At 38.2% G+C, this 22,148-nt stretch overlaps 1 protein-coding gene across 1 annotated transcript in view; it reads right to left on the bottom strand.

Moving 5' to 3' along the window:
• LOC133524586 (uncharacterized) overlaps positions 1 to 22,148 on the bottom strand; it is a 77,094-nt gene that overhangs the window by 24,843 nt on the left and 30,103 nt on the right. Inside the window, exons 8-14 of the mRNA XM_061860681.1 lie at positions 21,723 to 21,865; positions 21,232 to 21,383; positions 20,633 to 20,814; positions 20,116 to 20,288; positions 19,641 to 19,789; positions 18,932 to 19,192; positions 4,440 to 4,629 (exon numbers count right to left, since the gene is read on the bottom strand). Coding sequence (XP_061716665.1) covers positions 4,440 to 4,629; positions 18,932 to 19,192; positions 19,641 to 19,789; positions 20,116 to 20,288; positions 20,633 to 20,814; positions 21,232 to 21,383; positions 21,723 to 21,865 — 1,250 coding nt within the window. The remainder of the gene's footprint in view (positions 1 to 4,439; positions 4,630 to 18,931; positions 19,193 to 19,640; positions 19,790 to 20,115; positions 20,289 to 20,632; positions 20,815 to 21,231; positions 21,384 to 21,722; positions 21,866 to 22,148) is intronic.

Genomic DNA, 22,148 nt, shown 5'->3' with positions numbered 1-22,148 from the left:
AAAGGATGACTCACGTTCGACCGGCCCAGGTCCGGGCACTTCGGTTTCTATGGAAAGCACCACGTGATCACCGGCCATCTGTCATAGAGAAGTAAGCGCCGGAAGCTCCGGCGCGGACCCGGGCCTTAAATTTTTTTTTTATACTACGTCGGTGGCAAACAAGCATACGGCCTGCCTGATGGTAAGCAGTCTCCGTAGCCTAATAACCTTTTTTTTCCACAGTGACAGCAACTTGAAGAGCCAGCTTAACATGCCAATTCGAACGTACGCATTATTTTATTATTTATTATTTGAACGATATGGATCGGATCTGTCAGTGTCAAAAAACTGACCGATCCGATTCACATCGTATCCAGATTATTTTTTTAGCGTTTAGTAAAATTAGAATCATGCCGTCAGTTAGTAGCTCTAATATTAAGTATGTACTTGGGCGGAGGTCTGAACGGAAGGAACGCGCGAATGACAAGTAGGTAACTGATATGATATCAATATGGGTTTGATGTCAGATATATGATATCGGTTTGAGGTCAGTACACGTTCGAATTGACCTGTTCAAATCGTGCTCCTAAATCACAATCAATCATTCGTTCCTTTTTGCAATGAATACTCTATGTAGTAGTGTGTGTCTAATCAAGTAATCATTAACCTCAACTCTCGTGCCTAAATATAAGTATACCTATGCCAGAAAATCCGAATTAAAATGTTATTATGAACCATACGTCAAAACTTTGGCTTCTTTTGACAAATACTCGAAAATATCCATTCCAACAATTCATTTTCATCCCAACTCGGAAACAATAAGCCATATTACCAATAACACCAGCAGAACATCCTAAAGACTACTCAATCACCAACGCGTAAGAATCAAATTGCAATAAAAGTTAACGTGAACACAGCCCCGTCGGAAAAACAATGACGATCCATCAATCACACAATCAGGTATGAAATCGCAACAAAATGTTAGCAAATAACACACTAACATAACCATATAAAAACAAGGTAAGTATACAATATTGGTCGTAAGCTGTTTCTGATCACTGTTGGTAATCGAGCGTAGGTACCTACATGACCTAACTAATTAGTGGTCAAATTGCAAAAACCTGAATTACTATGTACCTACCGCGAAAATCGAAATTTCGTTATCTGCCTCTCTATTACTCTTTCATATTCAAACGAAAGAGAGCTAAATAGAGGAAACGATGTGGTTCGCGGTAGGCCCCGGACGTTAAAGACTGAAACATAGTTGGTCCCGTTTTGCGTATAGTACTTATAAGGCACGGGGTCTAGTTATATTGGGGTTTAGGTTTTGTATATTAGTCTGTATTGGAAAGGCAATTCCTTGCTAATAATATATTGCGGGACTTGGGCTCTGGGTTACATAATTAGCACCTAATAGGCATCCGTATATTTAGGAATATTGTTTATTTCGGCTAACGTAATGCAAGGTTTTATGAAGGACCCGTAAGATACTGTTATACATGCTAGTTACTAGTTACTAGCATGAAAGCATGCTACTATTGAGCAAATCCTACCTACTAGCATGTATGTTTAGGTCGTGCTACTTTTAAGCAAGCTTTTTAGTGAAAATAACAAATGTAAACAGTTCGTAAGCATGCTCAAAAAGCACGCTTACTAGCATGCTATTGCAGAGCATGTGTAACAGTACCTTTAGATTGCTTACATGGCATAAAATATAATATAAATATATACTATAGTGGCTCTCTGATCGTATTATTTCATGAACCCACTAAGTGCAATTTACCAAAACCAGTTACCAAAACGTAAAGCATTTTCGTAACTCAACTAAAAATAACATTTTTTTGTCCCAAATTAAGATTTCGTGTTGGTTCCGCCCACAATCTCGTACTCTTTAAATGAACGAACGAACAAAAATCGACACCAAAATAGAAATAGACCCAAATACGAATATTGTATAGTACTAGTATATCACTAATACGTGTCAAAAAGATGTCAATATGTTTTATCAAATGCCCGATAATTGCAACCATAATAAGCTTGATAACATGCTTAGCGCGACAGAAATGCGATCAGTGTTCACAATATGGCATTCAACGAGCTAATTAATCTACGTCAGCATGTATTGAAAGCATGTGCTAGTATACTATTACGTTTGATATTAGCTCACTCAATAAAGCTTACAAATCGTATTTAGTGAGAGCCCCTGAAGACAAATATATTGAAGTCATACTTAGACAATTGACCCGTTTTTTTTAATGACTACAATACATATAATAATAATTCAGCCTATATACATTCCACTGCTGGGCACAGGCCTCCTCTCATGCGCGAGAAGGCTCGGGCTATAGTCCCCACGCTAGCCCAATGCGGATTGGGGACTTCACATACACCTTTGAATTTCTTCGCAGATGTATGCAGGTTTCCTCACGATGTTTTCCTTCACCGAAAATCTAGTGGTAAATATCAAATGATATTTCGTACATAAGTTCCGAAAAACTCATTGGTACGAGCCAGGATTTGAACCCGCGACCTCCGGATCGAAAGTCGGACGTCATATCCACTCGGCCACCACCCGCTTTACATACAGAATATTATACACTACAATACATACAGAATATTTTTCATGTCATTCCAGATCTAGAGCAGAGCCCAACTGGGGAAGTACCTCCACCTTACAGAAAACCGCAGCCAAATAACACTAGACCCTACTCATAGTGTTGAGTTCCTACCGGTGACTAAGGTTGCCAGAGCTCAGAGGGGGTTAGGGTCGGCAACGAGCATCTAACTCCTCTGGAGTTGCAGGCGTACATAAGGCTGCGGGGGCTGCTTAGGCGGGCCGTATGCATTTTTGCCATCAACGTAGTATAAAATAATGGTTTCTCCAGTTTATAATTTAAATTGTAGTGCGACTTACCTTACCAACCTTCAATTCATCCAGTTCAAAGTATGCGATTCCCAATTTCCTCAACTATACCACTACCCCCAAACTTATAGTGCTAGGCTGGCAAAAGTATTTGCGGGAGGGATTTATTTCAATCACAAAGGCCGGCCGCAAAGTAAAATTCCTGGGAGATTGCCGGCCGGGCAGTAATAATTTAATAAGTCTGTTAACGAGGCAACCCTCATCCGCTAGTGAAATATGGCCTGGTTTAGGGTTCTGATTTAGTTATGACTATGACTTATTGGGTGGCAGGACAAGTACTCTTGACTATAGATCTTCGGATTAGGTATCGCTTATGAGTAAATATTAAAAACATTAAATTCGTGTTTAAAGTTCTCTCGAAAATTCAAAAGATATTAATTTTCAAATCGCTAATATCTTTCTATTGTAGCAACAGTCATCGAGATACCATGATAAGCGTAGGTGAACTATAAGCTCACCAAAATACTACTGGAAACACCTAGACACACTAAACAAACACCTACACAATATTGGTAAAACAGACAGCCCCATGTGCAGAGCGTGCATGGAAGAAGAATAAACAACAAAATACATTCTCCTAGACTGCAAACAGGCAAAAGTATGAAAGAGCAAATATGGTTATATAATTTTATTTCTCAGGAAATCTTTCAGCTAGAGTAACAAAATAGGTAGAGTAATAAAAACAGTAAGCCAATTACAAGTTTCCACAGGTAGAATAAATATAATCCTGAAATCATAGAAACCCCTAGATGTTTTATCAAAAAAGTAAACTAGTCTATTCCTAGTTAAGTAACTCGAAGCCAGACAAATTGTCAGAAATAGAGAAACATGTAACCGGGCTAGCCAAGATTTCAATTAAATCCACTCGTGTGCCAATAATCCTAATCGAATTTTTTCTATTGTATTGAAAGAAATTCTGTACCGGATACGGTTAGTGGAGCCAAACTTTTATAAAGTATAGGGCTAACTATGTTACACAATTCACCGGGGCACACCGGGGCAATTTTTCCACTGCATTTTATTTATTTTTATTTATTTAAAATTAATTCAGGCAACAAGGCCCATATTACAAATACCTGAATAATAAATGTTCTTCTTTACCTTCTAAAATGACCGTTTGTCCTCTACAAGAGTTGCAGCAAAGGTTCCAAGCACAATCCACCGAGGCAACCGCAGCTTCGCCTCGCACTTATCCCTTCGGTTTCTTTCTACTAGATAGTTACACATTAGCATGTAAACTTACCGTTTGTCACCTTCAAGAGCTGTAGTAAAGCACAATCCGTAGAGCTAACCGCAGCTTCGCCTCACACTTATCCCTCCGGCTTAGTGTGAGTTCTCTAACGGCTCCCATCTACTAGATAGTTACATATTAGCATATGAACTTACCGTTTGTCTCCAACAAGGGCTGTAGTAAAGGCCCCAAACACACTCCGTCGACCTAACCGCAGCTTCGCCTCGCACTTATCCCTCCGGCTTAGGGTGAGTTCCCTAGCTGTTTCTTTCTACTAGATAGTTAGATATTAGGATGTAAACTTACCGTTTGTCTCCAACAAGGGCTGTAGTAAAGGCCCCAAGCACACTCCGTCGAGCTAACCGCAGCTTTGCCTCGCACTTATCCCTCCGGCTTAGTGTGAGTTCTCTAGCGGCACTGTGTTCTCTTCGACTTGGAAGTTTCATTGGATACGATACCGCCATGCCCTCGCCAGTTGGGAAGACGAGTCTAAATTCTGAAAAGAAAATTATAACGTATTTTCATAATATTGCAAAAATTGGTAGCTTGAACAAGTTATTTAATCTTCATTACATTAAAAGAAGTTTATTCTACAAGAGGCGAACTTAATGTTAATTATTAATACATACCAGGCCGCGTAGCCAACTTTACAATCGTTCACGCTCGGTAGCTTATCGTAGCTATCTCTCTCTATCACTCTTCCATATTAGCGCGACTGTGACAGTTGCGATTCGTTAGCCACGGAGCGTGAACGATATGCACAATGGCTACGCGGCCAGGATTGATAGTAAGGTGAGGTAATTAATAACTTCATGATTAGAATACGGCTACCACGAGTTTGACACTGGCTCGCTATTAACGTCTGCGTAACTTACTTTCTTTATATTTCGCTTGCACTAATAGCGAATATGTTTAGTGCTATAAAACAATTCTGAAAGATTTTTATAATTTAGTCTTCACTACCAGAGCATAATAAATTTTTGTTTTTTTTTACGAGCGGCAATGTATTTCGTACATCATGATCACTTATGACTTGTGACAGTTGGGACGTCGCGTCATTAATGAGACGTTTTGAGTTAAAACAAAGTAGTGATACATTGCTTGCTGAATTATTTTGTATGAAAAATAAAAGTCGTCTATTTTTTATAAAACCTATGAAAGTGTTTTAATAACTGCCCTGTGATTACGTGGTCGTATCAAAAATACACGCTTTATAACTAGGCTAGAATGCAGTCAAGAAAACATTTTATTTTCAATAAAACGATGAAAGTAAAGAAAGAAAACAGATGAAAGGTAAAGGAAAATCTGCTGGCCGAGTTTAATTTCCGTTCGGGTGTCGTTGGATCGGGGCACAAGAAACATTATAATTAGATTGGATCTTATGGGCCTTCGAGGCAATTAACGAGTTGTAGATAGTGTTGCGACACTCAAAACCCGGCAAAACGAGTCAAGTAAAAGTCACTCAGTGTAATTTGGATAAACATAAAAGACACAAAATACAAATGTTTATTTCTTAGATTTTGGCACAAAGATGGTCAAATTAGAATAAGAACGTCATATTTTCCCTCTATCGGCGTAGGTAACATTTCTATTTCATTAAGTTACCTACTTAAAATGATTACTAACATGCATATCTATATATTATAATATTTACAGATCCAGTTTTTATAAATCTTATAATTACCTAAGTATTGGCACAATAGTAGTTTAGTCAGGTTTTAATTATGATACAGTCATACATCTAAGTTATATTACAACATATTATAATAAGATGAAAACTATCGGACATTCGAGGCGATTCCCTCTGGTAAATCTGAACTGATCTGCGATTTGATTTTTTCAAAATCGATTGGAATAATTCAGTTAAAGTTCTAACTCCCTCAATTGAATCAAGCCAACTCAGAATTAACAACGACAATTGTGCTTAGAAACAGTAAAAACTGTTTAAAAAGTCATGATTTATGAATAACATCTATGTACATTAATACCTCTCTTTAATTCACTTACAAACAGAGAGATTTTTCCTTATTTAACCCCTTAAACACGGTGTTTTTTTTAAATCCATTAATTGCAAGAGTGCATTCCTGAGCTTAAGTTAAATAACTTTCTCATAGAAACCGTTAGATGTAAATCGACCAGCAAAGAAACTAACCGTGAATCATTCAATACTGTCAGAAATAGCTATTCAAATTAACTCCATTTAGGAGATAATCTTTGATTTATTTTTATTATTATTTTTTACATTCACTACTAAAAGCAAGTACTCACGGATCTCGGACGATCGATATTCGAAATGTCATAGTTATCAATTATTTGTGGATTTAAATATAATCGTGTTATAAAACAACACTATTCATAACTTTTAACGAAAAAAAATTAACTATGCCATTCAATTTCCTAAAATGTACCTATTTAGCCATACCCCGCAGTTAACGGAATTTGAAAAAAGAAAACACGCGTACATCTTATATCATACTCAGTAGTGGGGCAAGACCAAAATTTAATGTGGGCAAGTTACATTTAGAGAGGCCTTCTGGTGGCGCAAGAAATAACGAACATTTTTACGTGGTGTCCGATATACTTATTTTAGGCGCGAGGCCCCTCGGACCGCGAGGCCGTAGGCGGTGGCCCACGTCGCCCAAGCCTAGCGCTAGCGCCGCCTCCGTAATGACCTATCAAATTACTCGCTAGAATAAGAAAAAAATCTATTAGATATTTTTACTTTATATTAAGTAACTACCAAATTCGATCTCGAAAGTATTTACCGAAATTTTCCCACCCTACTAGGGACTTTAAGGAAATTCATTACCCACTTCCTATTTATATTTTGCCTTCCAAAGGTTTTTATTATTTAAAAGGTAAGTTACATCGTTTGTTTTGTAAATTATACAATATGAAACGATAAGAAAAGTCATGTTATATTAATATTAAATAGTTATAATAATTACACATTAATTTAAACAACGACAAGGGGAATCCTGATCCACCGTGATACAGTTTTTACTAGTACGGGGATCAGATGACGCTTACTCAATGTTTCATTGCATTTACCTTAAAACTTGTTTATAAATTGTTTACAATGGTAAGTTCACCTTGTATCATTTATTACTTGTAAGCAGTTGTGAGCTATCATGTAGCTAAATAAAGTTATTTTATTTTATTTTTTTATTTTATTTTTATTTTAATTAAATGGCTTTCAAGGTTGGTCTATAATTTATATGTAGTTATATACTTGGGTATGTATGTATAGTTTTTGAATACGAAAAATATTGAATACTGTACGTTTTAGCGATATTTGTAATATCTTATGAATATTGTATCGAAATCGAATCGATTCAATGTTAAAAAAACTTCACTAGCACAAGTACATAACAAACTCTTCTTCTTCTTCTTTCTCCTGGCTATGTTCCCATATCACTTGGGGTCAGCCCTCCTCGTATGTTTTCGCCACAACAATCTATTTTGTGTTGTCACTGCATCTACATTATTAGCTTTAAGGTCTGTTTCGATGGTGCTTTTCCAGGTGGCGGCTGCCATAACACACACACAAACAAACTAGGTATACTCGTAATAATTAAACAAAATAAAGAGTTTCGCTAAATGCCCACTCAACTTGGTGTCACGGCATGGCACACGCCGCAACGCCGAATTTTAACACATTGAGTGTGCGGGAACCCGCTCGGCGGGCGCTCTGTTCATAGTCGCTTTCCTCTAGAAAGCGGGAAAACGATAGAATCGGCTACGCGTATAGCGCTACGAAAACGTTGGCAGTGAATGCGTTAATAAGGCCCACTTACGCATAGACGGACTAGGATTACAACGGAAAACTTCATATAATTAGATACTCTAAGTCTTCTGGACGTTTGTGTTTATGTAAATAACTTTTAACATTATAATACCAAATATTGGTCTTCTCGTTAAATGTTTAACTCAGTCTCACTGTCAAGCAACATAATTATAAGCATAATAGTTATTATTAATTCTGCAATTCCGCACGTCATGTACTTTACGCAGATTCTACCTGTGGACTTGTAATTGGCTTACTGTTTTTATTTCGAAACCTATTTTGTTACATTAGCTGTAAGTTTTCCCAAGAAATAAAATAAAAAATAAAATATTATACCACGTAAACAGCGCATATGCGATGCGCATGGCATCTTTTCATCTGCAGGTAAATTGTACGGGTGTTTATTTAGTCACCTGCAATAATTTACGGGCTGAATATATGGGTCATATTGAGCAATTTTTACTATGGGATCAATCCCAAAATCGCGAAAAAAAATGTACTCAGTAAATGTCAAGGTCAGCCAGCCAAAATGTATGAAACAGATATTTCGGGGTTGGTCCTATAGTAAAAGTTGCTCAGAATGGCCTATATATTCACCCCGTAAATTATTACAGGTGACTAGATAAATACTGTGTATAAGTAACAAGAATACTACTTTAATACCTACTCGTGGCTTGAAAGAGTAAAATCTCAGCTCAATTTTCTACCTGCATTTTGTACCTACGTAGCACGCAAACTTTCAGGAGAGTTTCCTAACGGTTAACAGAGTTAACTCAAAGAACTTAAAAACCAATGGATTTAGACCCCTTGTTGACTTGCAATCATATTTTTGCTTGTTCGTTTGGGTATACTAATATTTAATAGTTTTGATTTAGTGTTATAATAATTTATAAGATTTACTAATTAAGTATGTCAAATGAATATTGACTTAATATAAACGATTTAAGTACATGTACATAAATGAGCTCTAAAATAACCCCTTTTAGTAGGTCGAATTACCAATATATATAATGTATATTATAGAGTACCTACGCAACCCTCGGTGGGCAAGACCGACTCGCACTTGGCCGGTTTTAAGTTTGGGCAAATTTTGACAGACGGGTAACTACGGAACCGTACACTGAGCATAGCCCGGCATGCTTTTGGCCAGTTCTTTCACAATCCATAACTCCCGCGGGAACAATATAGGCATTTGTCTTCAGTACACCTGCATGAAATAAGACCTTTTCGAGCAAGTATGATGAAATCGTTTTTTTTACAAGGGGCAAAGTTGTTGTTTAACCGCTCGTGCTAATATTAATACTCTATCAAGCGAAATATTTCAAAATTGAACCACGAGTGTAGTGAGTGGTTTGAGAAGTGGCATCTTGAGCTCTGCGAGGGTTTCAAGGCACGAGGGTTAAACAAACTTTGCCTCCGAGTGAAACACAAAATTTTTCACCACACCAACGCGAGGAAACTACTAACTATGAAATACCAAAAAACCTAATTAAATCAAATCCAAATTAACGTAATAAAAAAACCATTATGCAAAATCATCATTTAAAAGTCAATTCTACTAGCTAACATAAGGAAACAACTCAAATCTGATTACTTTGCCCGACGTGTGCATAAAATGCAACTTTCTCATTCTTTTTTGAACAAACAAGAGGGCCTTTACCAGTTGGTGTGTTGAAATAGTACATTACTATAGAGGCCGGGAAACGTAGGGTTGCAGGCCAAGTAGATATATACGGCTGAGCGTAGCGAAGCCGGATAGAGATACGCGGCCGGCAACCCCGTTTCTCGCCGAGATATGTATAGTGGTTTTCTCAAACTTGCAATTAAAACAAAAAATTGTAGTCAATTTGTTTTGTGGCGACCTACTCGGCCCGCCACTCTACCAGCGGTGTACAACCCATAAGTCCGCACGTCAGCGCGATGCGCCACCGCCGTTGCTTAGCAGCGAATATGCACAACAAATCACCGTACCAAGCTAACTGAAGCTGATGGTTGGATACCAAGACGTTGTGTCACAATTTGACGTTCAAAAACAAAAGAAGGTTGCTTTACAGTCCTAGGTGTGTAAGGCAGTATGAAATTCCTTTACATATCATCTTCACTCATCGCACCTGATATGTAGTATTTCCGGACCTAATTTGAAGTAAGTTATGTCATCATTTCATAGCAAGTTTGAGAAAATAAATATTACACGCTCTTTGGTCCAGGTGGTCAAGGCAAGAAAAGTCCTCAGTAATAGGAATCAGAGCTCCGATATTCCAGTGAACACGTGAGAGCAGTTTTCTTGAGATTGGATGGCCGGGATTCTTTAGATGGCCGAGATTTAGGTTTGTGCTATACATGTGAAATAATTTGATAAGAATGTATCGTATGTGTATTGGAAAATTATATGTCACAATGCGCAAAATTTATTTACTTAAATTGTACCTACATAATCTACATACGTATACTGCTTAAGTGCATATAGTAAGGATCATTTTTAGGGTTCCGTAGCCAAAATGGCAAAAACGAAACCCTTATAGTTTCATCATGTCCGTCTGTCTGTCTGTCTGTCCGTATGCCATAACCATACTCAGAAACTGTATGATATATTTAAAGGGGAACGTAGGTCTATTATGTAAACCGCTACTTAGTTTAGTAACAAAAATTAATAATTATATTTTTGACAAATAAATAATCAATCAAAGGATTATCCATACACGTAACTAAAGGTTAAAAAAAATCAAATAAAATAAACATGTGGCACATCATTAGATAGGTCTATAATAAAATTAAGGTTGCTAAAAACGTTTTTAGATAAGTAATTACTTTTTGAAATAAGTAATCGCTCTGAAAGTCAAAAATATTGTGTTCCCTGCGAGTAACTACAAAATTATAATAATAATTAATTAATAGTTTTTAGTTACATCATAAAATAATATATACCTACATGTTTGTACGGAACCCTCGGTGCGCGAGTCCGACTCGCACTTGGCCGGTTTTTTTTCGAATATCGAAACTGCGAAATATTATGCACTACTTTAAACGTCTCTGTATTCGTATGTCTATGGTTAGCACTAACTCAGTTGTGTGCGGTAATGGCTAGTAATAGCGTAACTTGGTATGTGATCAACTCCGAGTTTGAATGTGGTTTCAAGTTCCGTAGTATTAGTTATCGTGTACGCGGAGGTAACTTTCAGAAAATTGGCTTAAATATATTGTTCTAGAACTGAATATTAAACTTTTATGGTCTTTCAGGACTGCTTTTGTGTTTTACTTCTATACTTTTATCTCAATACCATCCAGTGAAGAAAACGTATAATAAGGACGTTCGTTATTTAAATCTGTATATAGAAACGGTTTAGAATGTTGTCTTGGTGATGGGTATCACAGAACAATGGTGTTCCCGACATTTGGGTGTTATGAGCGGAGCCGAATCCAAAACGTAGAGTCCCTTTTGACACTTTAATGAGATGTAAGGGCTACACCGAGCGGATGCTGCCCTTGCCCATGTTATAGGACGCACGTAATAATGTCTGAAATCCTTATGCTACATATATTACAAATTTAAAATATGGAGTATTTATCCAAACACTTCTGCTACGTACATACAAAAGCGGTTTCACAATAACCTTTTACCTATACTCTACTTCCAACAAAGTTCCGATAAGGCTGCCTATACTCTTGCGGCCAGACAGCATTTTAAGTACCCTTTCCTTTGAGTGGGTTTAATCAAAGTACCCAACTACGTAGCTGTTTGATCCTGCTTACAGGCACCAAAATGTAAAGACATGCAAGTATTCATGGACCGCGTCAACACCAGTGCAAATTACTGACCATAAGAGACATTTCACGTTGTCCTATCCGATATCGGATAACATATATTTTTAACCCCCGCCGTAAAAAGAGGGGTTTTATGTGTTTGACGCCAATATCTGTCTGTCTGTGGCATCGTAGCTTTCCAACGGATGGACCAATTTCGATGCGCTTTTTTTTAGGTGAAAGCGAGTTTATTTTTAGTGATTTTTAGCTATCTTTGATACAAGTCGATCCAGCAGTTTGGTTTTAGGCATGCAATAGAGATACAAGGGCGGGTGATATCGGAAGTTCTCATGATTTGCAAGTCAATACACCCAAATTTAAAAAGCAATACATGTAAGTTAACACTTAAAGGGCCTACCTATAAAATCTTACTTAAGAGATACAGCGATTTGCTTGCTAAGCCTACTTGAATAAACAATATTTAGCAACAATTTTTCGAGCAAAATGATCATTTATTTTTTTACAACGATTCAAACTGTTCTTGTAAGGAGTGACAATTTTTTTTTAAATCCGTATATGACCCGTATTAAATAAAAATAATACAAGATACAATTAACTGAATTAAACATTGTTTGTATACTCTAACTTACTTACATGCACGATTTCTTAGAAGTACAGAGGAACCTACCACCAAGAACCACCAAGTAATTCGACCAGGCGTGTTGTACCTACGTTATTTTTGCTATTGGTTTACAGTTTCGCCAGCAACCTCGTCGTCAACTGACAAAATACTATAAGTACCGAGTCTAGTTTGTCCTTAAATCTATTCTTGTCCTAAACTCGGGTATTAACTTTCCACCAGTAACTAAAGACCTTACTGTTTGCCAGCCGACCAACAAACTACTTTCGAACCTCGCTGTGAAAGCTCACAGCAAGCTGGTCTCATTGTAATGTAAAATCGAGGCAAATTTTGATCCAACGGGGTTAGTAAAGAGAACACTGTATTAAAGTTGATGCAGTGTATGCATTTGATCGCATAGCATTATGCTGCATGTACAGGTTTAACTAAAATTCTAGATCGATACTCAATTTCTACAGGGGTTTTAAGGAAGATTTTAATTAGATACGCACGACAGGGGTCATTTTGAACGTCCTTTGTTTATTTTACAAAGGGACATCGTCTCTGAAGCATCGAAAACAAGCTGCTGTTCAGCCCTGCTAAATGTTGCGGCTGCACTCTCAGCTGTGCTCATATGCCCTTGCATGCACAATATGTGCTGGGGTGCGAGTCCATAAACCGAGAGTGCTTTATCAAAGATCTGGGTGTGGTCTTCGATACGTGGCTTAATTTTCAAGAACATATCTCGACGCTTGCTGCCAGCTGCTAACGAAGACTGGGCTTCGTTAGATGTAACCTGTATCACTTTAACGATCCTGTTGCCATCAGGCTTTTCTATGATGCACTAGTAAGAAGCAAGCTTGAGACATCATCGATTGTTTGGCATCCCTACGAATCTACCTACAGTTTGCTTCTTGAAAAGGTACAAAAGCCTTTGCCCCATGGGCTAGGTCTAGAAAAACAGTAGATATTTTTCTAAACTGTCGACGCCCACCTGACTATATAGCTGGATCCGCCCCTGTTATAACCGTTATAGTTTTTTATTACAGGATCTCAGTTAAAGTAAAAAGTTTATGTCTCAATCCTACCCAATATTAATATCAATAGAAATCTTCCTATGCCTCTATTAGCTAGAATTACCAAGCTCAATTTCACATAATAGTGTTCCGTACCATTACGTCAATACGCTTAGCGTGTGGTTTCCCCGAATTTGACTAAAATCACACCTTGAAAGGGGCGATAAGTAATTCGATCAAGCCGACTTTGATTACCCTGGGGGCGCTTTCACGATTATTATAATAGTTTCGGAAGTACCTGTATATAAAGGAGTTTCTTATGTGTTATCAAAGACGATATTACACGCGCCGGGAAATAAAGCCACTATTTGTTTTTATGCAGCTCCATAGGTTTGCATAAACTACTAGGTAAATATCAGACATCTGACACTGACTCTACTTATTCTAGTTTATTAATTTGGTTCATTTTATAGTAAAATCAATTACAATACATATTTAAAAATTACATAAAGGTATGTTTTACGTCATAATTTTATCGAAATCGACTAAGTTTTACCTGTCCTAGCACTTTTTAAACGTCAAGCCAAATTGCACCCGTCAAACCGGGATATGCCATTGCCAATAATAAATAAATAAAATAAATAAATATTATACGACATTATTACACAAATTGACTAAGTCCCACAGTAAGCTCAATAAGGCTTGTGTTGAGGGTACTTAGACAACGATATATATAATATATAAATATTTATAAATACTTAAATACATAGAAAACACCCATGACTCAGGAACAAATATCCATGCTCATCACACGAATAAATGCCCTTACCAGGATTTGAACCCGGGACCATCAGCTTCGTAGGCAGGGTCACTACCCACTAGGCCAAACCGGTCGTCAAATAATAATATGTGCAGAGAATTAAGTAGTTGCCTGTATGACTGTCTATCTTTAATTCAATAGTACAGATATGAGCTACATGTTATAAGTAGGTAGGTACTTAGACAAACACTAAGACGATACAAGTCGTGTCCTACCTCCTGAAGCAATAGTTGTATTAACATTTTCCGTCCTTCGGAATTTTTAGATCATTACAAATTACACGTACGTATTGTACGTTCGCTCATAGTTATAGATCAAACAAGGTTTCAAAAGTATCTACCATTCTGAAACAGCTTAACAAAATGTGGTAGTTATATGTGTAAAATGTGTAATAAATATAATTAAGACGGTAAAGATATACTTTTGAATGTAAATTTTAGTGATTTATCTATATTTGGAAAAGTTATCCGGAATATCAGATACTTTTGGCGCGTTGTTTCATCCGCTACTATTGATGCTGACTGTACCACTATTACCTTCGAATAAAATTGTCGGTAATCATGCCATTTTCGTTCAAAATGCCAGCAAATAGTGTTTTTTATCTCATATCTGTTGAACAGTCACCAGAGATAAGTGCACATAATATCAATTTGATTTATTCGAAACATTCGTGCAAATTATTCACAGCATAAACGGCCATAGGTTTAAATAAAACGAATTTTGAAGTGCTAAAGTGCCGCTCATGTTATGCATGCACTTATGGCGAAATATCTTTCATGTTTGTTTCAAGTATTCAATTCAATTCTTTATTGATATAATACAATTTTACATGTCGGGTACCTATTCATTATTATTCCTAATGCTAAGTCTATATAATGATTATTTAGTTTACATAATTTAAGAAGCAAGGCTATAAAAGAAAGTCCCCGCCGCGTCTGTCTGTCTGTGTGCATGGTCGCGATAAACTCTAAATCGACTGAACGTATTTTCAGGCGGCTTCAGTAATCAATAGAGTAATTCTTGAGGAAGGTTTAGGTGTATAATTTATTTGTGTAACCCGTGCGAAACCGAGCTTGGGCGGGTTGCTAGTTTATATGTAAGTACATATATATATATAAACGGAAAACGACTCTTGCTCAGGCCGGACGTCGGGCCCAACATCGGGCCCGTTAGCTTGTGGATGTAATTGGCCCTATACAACGTAACAGATACTCTGAACCCTGCAAAAAGAACCTGAATCCAACGCGACATCTACCTAGGTCATATTTTGGGTTTCAACGTTCTGATCTAGACGGATCGTCCAGTTTTATTGTAAGGTCCATACGTGGATATGAAATTTTTAGCAGAGGTCACTATGTGCATACATTTTCATACAAACTGACTTTTTATTCCTACGAAAGACTTTTTTAATAAATATGTTATTATTTTCATGAAATAATTTCATTTGTTATTTTTAAAGCAGAAAATTAGTGTTAGTAGTACAGTCAGCATCTAAAGAAGCGGATCAAAGAACGCTTCAAAGAGTTCAAAGGTATCTACCACTCTGTAACAGCGTAATAAAAAGTGATGGTTATATATGTAGGTACATTAATTTAGACTGTAAAAGATATGCTTTTGGACGTTCATTTTAGAGATTTATCTACATTTAGAAATTTTCTCCTGAATATCAGATACTTTTGGCGCGTTGTTTCATCCGCTTCTTTTGATGCTGACTGTACATGGTATAGGTACCAACAAAGAAAAAAGTAATCAAGTCACCCAGCGCCCGAGGCTGGATTCGAATCCAACTCGCGTCTTTAGGCTAACGCTATCGCCATTTTATTTTATAGCTTTCCTCTTAGCTTAGCTCTTTAGCTTTTTTTTACTCCAAGTTTTGTTCCCTTCGGTCTCTTAGTCCGACAGGCTTGTGCGACATGTCGAACGTCAGGTATCTACTTTAATTCCTCGTTGAATTATTAAATTCCACTTAGTTCGTTCGTCGAACCACGAAGAATTCAAAAATTCTACTAAGTTCGATCTTCAAATTACTTACTAAAATAACATAAAAAAAACTACATTTTTTTAATTTTATTTGTTGTCATGATGTTACAGTAATCAATGTACACAATCATCCACAGCGCAGGCTTCGTCAAAAGCATAGATACAAAACAGAATCCGCAACAAACTTCGTCCAATCTACATAAGTAAAAATCCGCCACAGGCTTCGTCATTAATGTAGGTACAACATAAAATCCGCAACAAGCTTTGTCCAAAAACCTAAAACTACCTACGATTCCCCGTTAATCCCCGAGACGACACGTACCCGGCGCAAAAGTTCCAAAAATACTGGCCGCATTACCGCGTTGTACCGCCAATGATATTTGCTGGACCAGGTATGAGCCGGAACGGGGACCCAAACCTCGCTCTCTTAACCGCCGCCCCAGATTTTTAATAAAGGTTTTCGCGTCAGAACACCAGAGTCCACCAGTTTCCACCGCAACCGGGCATTCAAAATAATAATAATAATCTGCAAGTAAGCCTCCTTTACAAGTCAATGCATTTACAGCAATATCCTAAAATCATATAGTGACATTAACATAGCAGTACATAGCAACATTTATTAATACAACAGCCAATACCTCGGTAAACATTACATTGTAATCTTAAAAAGAAATAATTCCCCCCTGGAGAGCAAAAGGTCCCCGATAGCTAGGAAATGTAAAATTCCACGCGGGGTACGCGCTTTTACGTTTCATATCAAATTTTAAAGCCTCGCATTCTAGTTGTAGCAACTTCTAGAGTAAGTTACCGTCACATGACCCGCCGCAGCTGCTTCCGCCCCAATTCCACGATTGCAAACTGTCCGAACTACCCGGGAACTTATGCGGTGTCAGAGACAACTCAATAATAAAAACTTCGGATTTCAGTATTTATTCCATTCCATCAACTCTCAATAGTCCTTTCACCCTAGCGGGTGCTGCCTCCGTCTCATGACACGGACAAGTGCAGCATCCGCTCGGTATACCCTTGATAACTCATTAAAGCGTCAAAAGGGCCTTTATGTTTTGGCTTCGTCTCAGCGCACGCCTCTCAAATGTCCGAAGAACCATTATTCTGTGATGGGTAAAGACTTGGAATTTGATCATTTGTTCCCTGACTAGTGCGACCGTTTAAAACGCAGAAAATTTGTGCTTTAAAAATATATTTACAATGTAAATAATATATGTCTTACTACTTATCTACCTTTTCGTGGTACCCGGGGAAAATCAAGGTTTCACTGACAACTTTTTTCTGGTTTTATAAACTTTTTGTCCGGGGTTTGCAACGTAGGTATGTGATGACACTCTTCAAGCCATAGTTTGGGCTCTCAAATAAAGTAGGTAGTGGACACGTTTTAAAGGCGTGTATCTAGCACCTCTGGACTTGCACCCATACCATAATGGTCGCTTATCAGTTTCCAGTAAACCCTTGAAAAATGAGAAAGGATTCAATTTTCAATCAAAGTCATTTACAACGAAGACAAGAAACGCTAACTTGTAATTAAGTGTCTTTATTTTTTACTTATCTCTCACGTTAAAAACTGATCTTCTATTCCCGTAGTTTAAAGAGCGTAGGAAAGTTACAGGCTAAAACATCCAATGCTACGAGAACCGTAGTAGAAGATATATAGGGCCGAGTTATATTCTCTGTTGTACACTTTGACTGCGAGAAAATATGCAGAAATGTTAAATATTTAAGATTATTTTACCGTATTTATTCAAGTCAAGACTAAAGAAATGAGGACTCTGGCCGCCGGCTGCAGTAGTAGCAGTTTGTATGACAGGTTTTAGACTGTATTGCTAAACCAATCAGGATCGTAATTAATGACTTTATGCACTAGAACACACACAGCAACTTTATGCCGCTTACACACGATTTGAACACCAACTTCACGAGTATGAGAAGTGAAAATTAACGTTTAACTCGTCCGCGCTCAATAATAACACCCTGCACTTGCAACTTCCTAACTTTGACACCCTTTAGAACTTGTATGGAAGTTTCCTCGCTTACCGCAGATATGTGGCGATTATACTTTTAAATGAGGTTACTTCAACTATGAGTATGTTGAGTGGGTGGAACAGGAATCTTCGGCGTCGCAATATTACACAGACATACAAAATATCTATACTATTCTAGACGCCTTCTTCAGGTGGTCCCTATTTTATTAATAATATAAAAGGCAGGTGGGCAGAAGAATCGTTTCGAACCCCAGTTGGGTTGCAGTGCGTCGCTTAAGATGGTAAAACGATCTTTTGAAGGTTTAATGTTGCTTTGAAGCTAGTATCGGTCCGGAAATACGCACCGAGGCAAGCAGGAACGCGCCTCTGGAGAAACGCGCAGCTGAGGACTGCCGAACCTCTAATTGGTGAAGATCGAAATGTTGTGGCGTGTGTCTGGCGTATTGTATGACGATGATGCCCGAAATTGTCGTGTCTATTTCAATCGCGTGGTTATAAAAAGTGATGGTTGCTTTATCACGTCGATATCCATTGATCTCTTATACGATCACTGGAAGCACCAGAGGGCGCCAACATCAAAAAATCTAAAAACTTTATCTGCCCCCCTGTCGCTTGATAATCAAGACTGATAGAAATGCAGATAATGATTCTCGATTTTTCGATGTTGGCGGGAGGCCCCGGAACCGGGGATCGTAGCCAAGATAAAAATCTTTTATCGACAAACACCACTCGAAATGTAAACATGTATCGGAAAGACAGATGCGACTGAAAAGTTAAACAATCATTTCTATACATTTTTTTATTTATATTACTATTAATTCACTTAACTAAGACTCACCGATATGCTTATATCTGTCCACGAAATCCACCATAGCCTTGGCCCACGCTAGCTTCTTAGCTGCATCCAACAGCCCAAGACAGGGCTCAATCACCCCATCATGGACACCAGTACAGTACTCCTTGAGTCCTTGAAACTCTAATTCACTCTTCTTAGCGTCAAACTCTTCGAGGAACCAGGAGTTTTCGAGTGAACCGGTAAAGAGAGTATCGAGGTAGGGCTTAAGGACTGGGCTGAGGTATTTCTTATCGTCTTTGACACCTGAGATGGAACAAATGAACAGGAAAATAGAAAATTAGCAAAATTAGTAAGTTTAAGATAAACTGAAAGAAAAAGTTTCTGAGTTTGGATGTTTGGATTTTAGGTCTTTATCATACAAAATCGATGATCGAAACGGACAGATCGTTTATAACTTGGAATACTTTTTGCCAGGATACTTTTTATCCCGAACTGTATCCCTTATTTGAGTACAATGGGGGTAATAAGAAGGAGACGGAAAGAGACTAGTTAAGTTAAAAGTTGGAGACCAGGAGGTATATTTCGAATACTATAGCGTTGGTGCGTAATCGAGCTGAATTAAGTAAGTTGGAAGACATAGACTGCATTAAGTTTCATGAGACTCCACTTCGAGTTATTTGTCACGTCACAAGAAGGACTCGTTATTTTAAGGGTTCTATTTATCTCCGGCAATGATAGTGTGAAAACTTACCTTTATAAAGCCAGTTGAGCACATTTCTCATGACATTAAGCTCGTCGTCCAAATTCTCTGTCCGTAGCTCCGGATCCCGTCTGACTGCGTCGATCAAACACGCTGAAGACGCATCGTAGTAGTCCTTTAGCTTGTTCCATTTCTTTGACCTACAAGTTTAGATAATCAAGTATGCTTCTGTAACATTAAATTACATTTTTACGGAAAACTGCAGATGACTATCATAAAACGATCATGACGTCAACAAAGTTGGTGCTTTTCAAACTTCAAACTTCAAGTAAGTTTTTTCGGTTTCTCCCCGTTCGGTTTCTCATTTTCTCGGTTAAAACCTCTCCTCCTCCTCTATTCCTCTCCTCCTATCCGATTATGCGGATGAGTTGAAAACCTCTCCCATCTTTAGTTCGTTAAATAATATCAATACTTGTAGAAGCCCATTATTTTACATTTAACCGGTATGTAAGTAGCTTAAGTTTACCTGTAAGTGGAAGTGTCTCTGTCGAACTCTCCCAGACTTCTAGTCTCGATATTGTTCAAATATAGGTCTCGTGCTTGATCGAGCATGATCGCCAGAATGTGGATCAGCTGCTCGATGTTTTCATGTTGAGAGGTCACTTGGAGCAAGTTGGCGCGGAATGTGCTGTGGTTTTCCTGTGGAATTGAGTTACTTATTTGCGGTCCTTAAAACCATAATTTAATTTAATTGTAATATCAACTCATAATATAAGCATACAATTGATACAATGCGTAATATGGACTCTCTTATTGCGCACGACTCAAAGACGCGCGCGATATGTCCTTCGCTTGTCTCTTACTACGCGCTGTGTCAGATGTGGTGTAGGTGATATAACTGGAAAGGACAAAACCTTTCTTTTGCAAAAACAGAGGAATAGAAAAACATTCTGACAAAAAGTAAACTTGGACCGAACATGATGCCACTGTCGATGTCCCTTCAATTTATTCTTGAACTTGTGTGAAATATACAGCCAACTCACACAAACCACCATGTTCTTACAAGTCACCAACTCGCTGGCGACTCTCCACAGATACATCAGTTGCCGTCTAGTGAAGCTCGGGAGCCCAGTCGATGGCTTTGGAACTCTGTTCATATGCTCCCAGCGAGAAAATAACACCGATTCCAGGGACTCGGAGGACGTGAGTACGGTGTCTTCGGACCCTGAAAAGACGAAGGCATAAATAGACCAGAAGTCTGGGAGAGTTCGACAGAGACACTTCCACTTATAGCATTGTCTTCTTCACACATAGGAATGGTTTTGGATAAGTTTGACGACTTTATTCAGTTTGCCCTGGGATAGTTCAAAAATAGATTAAAATAAAATATCTTACAGCCCATCACATGCCGTTAATAGTATTCAGAATACGCAGACACGGAAACGAAGTATACGAAGATGCAATTACTGCCGCGGGTCAGTCCACGCCTCGTTTTGGGCAGTCTACTAAAGTATTAAGCAGTTATGGATATATCTATCCATTATCCAAATGTCCACTGCAAATTATATACCTCCCCCATCGATTTCCACAGCTACAGATTAAACTGTTAGTCTATATAGTCGCAGGTGTTGTAGATACTGACCAGGCAGACGATGCAAGTCCATGAGACACCGTCGAATCGTAGCTGCATCGGCGGCCCAGTCCGCGCCGCGTGCCCCTCGTCTGACCAACGCCGCTCGGTCTACGGGATAAACGTAGCCTGCTGTTGTTCCTCGTTCACATACTGCTAACAACCTGGATTTAAAGAATAATGTCGATTTGTAATTGTATCTGTATTGATTGGCGATTACTTCACATATTTGATTTTTAGTGTCCTGTCAATAAATCATAGATGTGACATTTATCACGTACTGCGTCAGAGTAAGCTTTCCAACTTCCATTTGAATCATCATAATATCTAAAATATTTACATTATCAAGCTATCGCTGCCTTGGTTAGTTTTCGATTAGGGCCAGGTAAAGCAAAGCTAAGTGCCCAGATTATCTTTGCTAACTTATTTAGAGCAACAACGAATTATTCACGAATATTTTCAAGTGTACCATCATTACAAAATTAAGTTGACATAATACTCACGAGTCCAAAACCAAGAGCAGATGATGTGACGCATGAGTTTGGGCAATCAATCGCGCGGCGGCCTGACTGTGCGCCGCGCAGCGATCCACGCGCCGGCGCAGCGCGCACTGCGCCATGTAGCGGCTCACACCGCGGAGGGAACCCTGGAAGGAGGTCTATTAGATACTCAGGAAAAACCTTCAATATATAGGTACTAATTGATGCACTGATAGAAAAGTCATTTAACTTTGCGATGTCTACCTGCATCCCTATAAAAGTCACAGCTTGACAAGGGGACACGGGATCGAATCACATGTTTTGCCTTGCCTACTTCTTTTATAACGCACAGATTGACTCAAGTCTGACCTGGTGATACTACACTAGCTAGAGGTAGTAGTGGTCTAGTCAGTGAGGACAATGCTGAAGATAAAGTTTACTATTTCTTGA

Source organism: Cydia pomonella, chromosome 13 (genome assembly GCF_033807575.1).
Source record: "Cydia pomonella isolate Wapato2018A chromosome 13, ilCydPomo1, whole genome shotgun sequence".
NCBI lineage: Eukaryota > Metazoa > Arthropoda > Insecta > Lepidoptera > Tortricidae > Cydia > Cydia pomonella.
Note: the sequence above shows the minus strand (reverse complement) of the source record. Positions and strands in the feature narration are given on the sequence as shown.